This window comes from Callorhinus ursinus, unplaced genomic scaffold (genome assembly GCF_003265705.2).
Source record: "Callorhinus ursinus isolate GAN/ISIS: 27379988/994484 unplaced genomic scaffold, GSC_fseal_2.0 scaffold122, whole genome shotgun sequence".
Lineage (NCBI taxonomy): Eukaryota > Metazoa > Chordata > Mammalia > Carnivora > Otariidae > Callorhinus > Callorhinus ursinus.
In genome coordinates, this window is record NW_027397184.1 from 50,198 (window position 1) to 56,972 (window position 6,775).

The following is a 6,775-nucleotide window of genomic DNA, read 5'->3' on the forward strand; positions in this document are numbered from 1 at the left end:
CGACTGGGGCATAACCGTGAAACAAACCTTTCTCTTTCATTCCTCCTCTGATAGAAGCCAAGATTGCTTCTGCCTTTTGAGGTTAGGACACCGCGCCAAGCGTATGGGGCTCTCACGCCCTGGCGTGCTCTGAAGAGGCACCTGCCGGCCTGGCTTGTCAGGGAATAATTCCGGCAGCCGCGTGACAGCCCTGTGTCTGCCGACAGCCGTCCGTCCAGGTGTGCGTCCGGCTGCCGCCGTGGCCGTGCCCACCGGGCGGCCCAGGCGCCTGGCTCCCTCCTGCCCGGGCTTTGGGCTCACTCTGAAGCTGGGAGGGAACCCTCAAAGTGCCCTCGCTGCGGTGTGGCAGCCACCCGCTCCGCGGACACTTCCTCCCGCGTCATCTGCATCACCCTCTCCTCATTTAGATGAAAACGCAGCCGATGGCTTTCTGCCGGGCGCCTGCCATGCGAGCAAGCCCCCTCTTCCCCAAGCAGCGACTGGCTTCCTCCGGAGTGGAGGTGAATTATTCATTAAAAAGAACGGGTTTGTTGCAGCTTCTGATGGCCCAGGATGAGGTTACATGAACACAGGAGCTGCTCAGGGTCCTAAAAACACGCAAGAATGCTTGGCGAACCGAGATGCTGTGTGGGGGTGGGCAGGGACCCCGGCCCTCCCTGGTCAGAGGGCATGTCTGTAGCCCCTTCCCCTCTGCCCCCCACAACTCCCCCACCCTTCTGAGACAAAGGAACTGCTCTGCTGTTTAGAGTGTCGGCCAAAACATGCCAAGTCTCCACCGACCCCCTGTGCAGGGTGGGGACATAGGGCACAGGGGCCAGGTGACGACAGGTGACCCCAGTAACAGGGGGTTAACACCAGAAGAGAGCCGCCAGGGCTCTGAACCAGAAATGAGGGGCCAGTGAGGGAGGCATGCACAGAGCCAGGCCTCTGGGCCCCCAGCAGTCTTCGCCTGAGGGCCAGGAGCCCCCACAGAGGCTTCACCTAAGAAGAAGCTGTCCTGTGGCCCCAAAAACCCCAGCCCTCCCCCAGGCCCCTCTGCTGGCCCCGCCCCTGGCCCCTCCCTATGGCCCCGACACCACCCTCTGCCCCCCGACAGCCCCAAAACACTCACCCGATCACCCTTGATGCCCATGTCTCCTTTAAACCCAGGAAAACCGTCTTCACCCTGACAAGGAACAAGACAATGCCTGGGCTGTGTGAAAGAGCCCACCTCCTGGACGGCTGGTCCCCAGCGCTCAGCACAGGGCCCCCAGCTCCGGCCACAGAGCCGCTGAGCAAGCATGGGTCGCGCCGGGCGGGGGGCTTCTGAGTACATGAGCCATCCCTCGTGAAGGGCATCCCGCTAACCCTCTGCGGTCATGGGGCCAAGTTCACAATCCGCGGCCCAGCGTCCCCTGCACAGCTGGGCATAGCCGGCCCCCGCACCCACGGCTGCATCCAGTCCAGGCGTCGCTGGGGCCCAGTAACCACTGACCAGCAAGCACCGGAGGGGGGCTGCAGGGAAGAGGCCCCACAGAAGCCAGGACCCGTGAGAGCTGTAGGGGAGGGAAGGGCCTGGGGCTCGGGCAGTCCTGCCGTGGGCCCAGGCCTCAGTGACACAGTCCTGCATTTTCTGGGCCAGTGGGACACATTCCTGCTAGTTGTGAATTTGGGGATTCACACATGTCAGTGGCCTGCTGTCCACTCGAGTCCCCACAGAGACACCCTCAGAGACCCTCAGGTGGTTTGCCCAGGGCCACCCGGCTCGCCCTTCCCTCCCAGGGTCCAGGCCCTGCATCCTGACCTCAATCGCCCATCCAGGGCCTGGTCCTCAACACCCAGGCCGGCCAGGAGCTCATACCCGGAGGGAGGCAGCTTTCTGGGATGGGGCAAGAACTCGTCCCTCCCCAGGCCACCGCAGCTCGGTGAAGTGCCAGGGACTCATCTGCAGCAGCTCAAAGGGTGCCACGGTCCCGGGAGGCAGTTCCTCACCCCCTTCCCACCCCAGAAGGATAGGACAGCTCAGGGACCCTCCGGGAGAAGAGGCCTGCCCCGTGCCACCCAATCCATATTCTCTCAAGCAGCCCTGTCTCTAGCTAAAGGACTTAAGTGCCAAGACAAACGTGGCGCTGCGGGGGCTCTGGGCAGCCCCTCCAACAGGACGCAGGAATTTGGGGAGACGGGACCTGCTGGCAGGGACGTGGTCTGCCCTGCAGGGAGCATGCATGGCCCTGACCCGCCGGCCCTCGGTCCCCACACTTCAGATGCCCCAGCACGAGGGCTCAGAGGTCTGCCTTGCCCTGGCCGCTCCCCAGAGGGAACTGAGGCAGCCCGTCTGCGTCTGCGCCTTCCACCAGGCAGCCGGCTGGGCAAACGCACAGCACGGAGGGTCCGGCTTCCCTGCCATCCCCGTCCAGGGCAGCCACGTGATGAGCCACCTCAGGACTGGCCGGTGCCGCAGGGGAGGACCCATGCCTGGAGCAGCCGGAGGCCATGGGGGCACCGCTTTCCCTCCACACCCGGCTCTGCTACAGCACAAGGGGCTGCCCCTCCCCTTGCAAGGCGGGAGTGGGGCGTGGGGCGTCCATGGCCTCTGCAGGTGAGGGGCAGGCTGTGTGCTGGGCCAGAGCCATGGCCTTGGGCAGGGGGTGCAAAGCCCCAGGCCCTCAGCCCCGCCAGGAGGGACACCCACAGCCTGTCCTCTTCGAATGGTTTTTCCTTTTCCAAACAGTCTGGGCCTCAGGGTGCATCCTGTTCCTCCTGCTCAGAGGCCACAGGAGCCTCAGCTGCATCCGGCGCTGTCACGGTGGAGCCACCAGCCTGAACCCCGCTCTGGGCAGTGCGCGACAGGCGGCCACAGCAGGAAGGAAGGGCCACTCACCTTCTCGCCCTTGGTGCCCTTCAGACCGCGGATGCCATCTGCCCCCTGTGCAAACACAAAGGGAAGGGAGTGAGTCAGAGCCTCTCCGGAGCTCTCGAAAATAAAGGGTCTACGCCCCCACTACCAAGGAGGGTGAGGGCTCAGCCACCCCGACCCAGGCAAGCTCCTTTGCGCTCCCAGTCTCAAAGGAAGGGCTCCGTGGGCTCCCAGAGGCACCACCCCTCCTCGCTTCCACGCGAGGCCCCCCCGTGCCAGGGATTCCCAGATGGCCTCCACTGACATCCCCCCCTCTTCCAGAAACATCCGCCTCTCTGAGTCGGGGGAGCAGGCGGGACGCGAGGCCTCGGCATGCGCTCTGCAATCAGGTCCCGGCCCCAGCTCGGTGGCCGCTGACACGTCCCAGGTGCCTGGTGTCTGTTTTCTCATTTGGAAAGTGGGGGTGAAGACAAGCGTTACCCTGCTACTGCTGGTGGGAGGGGAACGCCGGACAAGCCCCAGCACACAGTGTCTGCTCAATTACCAATAGCAATGCGCTACTGTCATTCTGCATTATTAATACATGATCATAGGTATAATCATGTTAATTACCAATTAATAATAATAACAACACTTCCGACAATAATCAGCTCAGGACGTACTCATCTCGGTGCCAAACAAGAGCTGTAAGGGAGGGAGGACATGTCCTCTTCCGTCTGACACCCCCCACCCCCCGTGCCAGCACCGTCCCCAGGCCAGGTAAAGCCATCCGTGGAATGGAGTTAGGTGGCCTCCACCTGCGCCCTCCGAGCAGGGAGCAGAACTGACTGCCGACTCCGGAGGCCCGCTGTCCGCGGGACCCCAGAGAGAGGCCGGGCCCCCCATCTGGTTCCAGCTGAGGCTGCCGGCAGGACCGCGGGGCCACCTCCCGGGTCCCTCGGGTGGCCGGCAGCCCTCTTGTGGCAAGAACTTCGCACAGACTGTGCGGTTTGCGCCTCTCCCCAGGGACTGAGGAGGGGCCCTAAGCAAAGCTGAAGCTGGACACAGAGCTGGGACAGGCCTGGGGGGCATGGCCTCCCCTGGGGCCATCTGCCACACAGACACACCCCAGGCTCCATCGGCCCCAGGCGGCCGGAAGTCTCAGGGCAGGGGGGTGCGCAGTTACCCCGAAACCCTGATGCGCTGGGGGCTCTGGCATCAGCTTCCTCCCTCTTGCCATGCTGGTGGGGTGGGCTTCCCCTGCCCCCCCACCAGACCTAAACTACCATTTCACGACCCAGGTCCGAGGCCAGGGGAATGCAGCCCAGGCGACAAACAGACCAGGTCTCTGAGCCACGGCACTGCTGACATTTAGGGCTGGGGCACTTCGTCATGGGGGCTGCCCCAGGCAGAGCAGGGGTCTTGAGCAGCCTCCCTAACCTCTAGCCATCAGATGACAGTAGGATCCCCCAAGTTGGGACAGTCAAAAATGTCCCCCGATATCCCCCAGGGGGGCACGAGTCTGCCCTGGTTGGTTGAGAACCACGGGACAGCAGCATCCGCTGTGGCCCTCATGGGCCAGCTCTGGGGGACAGAAAACAAAGGGGCCCAGGGAGGGACAGGGCCTTGCCCAATGCCTCGAGAGAATTTGTATTTAGGGTCTTCACCAGCCCGCCCGGCTCCTGCAGGTACGCTGAGCGGTGGATGTGACTTTGCTGACAGTCAGGCCCACAAAGAGAGCCCTCAGGAAGGTCGGGGAAATGAAAGCACACGGAGGGGCCCTTCCCCAGGAGGAAGGCAGGACTTGGTGGAGAAGAGCCAGGCCTCCCTCACCGAGGGCTGGCCGTCCCTACCAGTGACAGCTGGCCACCTCTCCGCCCGGCGCCATCACCTCCCTTGGCGGCCTGCTGCCCCTCAGGCTGTGGACTCCACTGACAGTTTCCAAAACCTAGGGAAGGAGAATCTATTTCTCCAATGAAAAGAGCGTTCAGCTTTGCTTTTCCTCCCACTCTCTGCTTCCAAGTCTAACTGGATCGCTCGTGGCATGAATGAATTTTAATCAGATAGACAAGATAAGAGCATCCTCCATAAACATTTTAAAGCAAACACCTTTCAGCACACAGACACAGCATTATGCAATTAGCCATGTATGGAGCTGGTAGATGCTTTTGCTCTACAAGAATTTGTAAAATAAACATGCGAGTGCTCACATCATCAGCATTTCTGCTAAAAAATCATCCTTGTAAGACTCACTAGGCATGCTGGAAGAGCCTGCTTCGGGGAGAAACCGGGCCCTCCTAGGGCTCGTGGCCCCGGGGAAGTTGGCCCGCGGTGGCTCGGGCCCTCGGAAACCCACGGTTCCTGGGACACGCAGCTGGGCGGCTCGGGGTCCCGTCCGGGGCACTTGGTTCAGAATAAGCGGGTCTGGGTCTGAGTCCTGCCTGAGGCACTGATGTTAGGCTAACTAGGGGCACGTGACTGAACCCTGAGGTCTTGGCTTCTCCATCCTCCACACCGCATGCCAGCCACACACTCCTGATGCGCAAGAATGCTCGGGAGCATTAAGCATCCGAAATGATGTGGATCAGGGGCAGGAGCCGATGGGTGTGTTCGTGCTGAAGGCTCAGGCTGAGCTAGCTCTGTGTGTATACATATGTATATATTTCCCTTCACATCAAGTTAAAATCATTTTGAAGGAAAGACTCTATTAGCTTTCTTCAAGCCCCAGAATCACCTAGAGCTTTCCGACGCTACGCCCTTAATGTTCTCAGAGAAAGCAGAACACTGCCACCCCACCCCACCCCCGCCCAGCACACGTCCCTCGGGGCATCTCCCTCTCCATGTAAACGTGCCCGTCGAGTCCAGAGAGCCAGCATGACTGGAGATTACATTACACGACGCAAAGCAAAACACGGTTAGCTCTGGCGGAACAGACGGGGCCTGTGCGTTGGGTATTGCTCCAGAGCTCTGTGCCCCGTTTAACCAGGTTCCGGGAGGCTTTCAGCGGCAGAAACGCAATTATGGATAAATGGACACCTCCCACCAGCTCCCCCCGCCCACCGAGGTGCTCGGTCTGCCCAGGTGTTATCCATGGGGACGGGCTCTCCCTCTCCGGACATGCAAAGCCCCCGGAAGCCTGTGTGCCAGGCTCTTCACCTCAGCTGAGGTGTGCGTCCCTGTGGGGCTTGGGAGAGAGTAGGCTCTGGGTGACAAATAGAGCAGCGTCCCAACGGATGGACAGATGGCCACGGTCCTGCTGGATTGTCACAGACGTGCCAGAGACGTCCCCTGCTCGGGATCAGCCCCTCCTGGCCCCCGACAGTCACTACCCCGCCTGCCCAGGACCTCTGTCCCAGGATCCCACGAGCCCAGGAGGACCAGGGCTGCCGTGCCCTGCTAGCCCAACCTTGACCTCCAGGAAGCTGTGAAGCAGCGAGAATCTCACCTTGACTCCTCGAGGACCCGGGTAGCCGATTGGGCCCTGGGGGCCAGGCGGACCCTAAAACCAAAGGGGCAAGACCATTAGCTCCGTCTCAGGTGGGCAGGCATGGCTGTGTCCGCCCGGGTGCTCCCCACACAGCTGGAAAGCTTCCCTTCCACCAGCACACTCCCCCTGCTCTGAGCAGAGAGGACATCCCAGATCAGACCCTCGGAAGAGGCTCCTCAGGAGACACACAGGACCTGCTTCCATGGGACCCAGCCCCCCAGGAAAGCAGAAGTACAGGCTGTGCCCTGTGATGAGAACACCATGGACCAATCCAACCGTGGCCCCAGCCCAGCAGGTGGGGAGTAGGGGTAGGGCAGTGAGAGGCTCTGATGCTCTGGGAGCACCAGGCTGCCGTGAAAGCAGCGTATTCCCAGCAGAGGCACCTCCGACGACACGGGAGGGCTTCCGGCTGGGACAAGGGCTGACCATCTGGGAGGGGATGCCGTTGACAGCCAAAGGGCCTTGCTGACAAC

General features: G+C 61.8%; 1 protein-coding gene across 4 annotated transcripts in view; it reads right to left on the minus strand.

The window, feature by feature from the left end:
* The window catches only part of COL5A1 (collagen type V alpha 1 chain), a 156,486-nt gene that overhangs the window by 49,127 nt on the left and 100,584 nt on the right, over nt 1–6,775 (minus strand). For all 4 annotated transcript variants that reach the window (XM_073889902.1, XM_073889901.1, XM_073889900.1 and 1 more), the window contains exons 27-29: nt 6,261–6,314; nt 2,861–2,905; nt 1,112–1,165 (exon numbers count right to left, since the gene is read on the minus strand). In XM_073889902.1, coding sequence (XP_073746003.1) covers nt 1,112–1,165; nt 2,861–2,905; nt 6,261–6,314 — 153 coding nt within the window. The remainder of the gene's footprint in view (nt 1–1,111; nt 1,166–2,860; nt 2,906–6,260; nt 6,315–6,775) is intronic.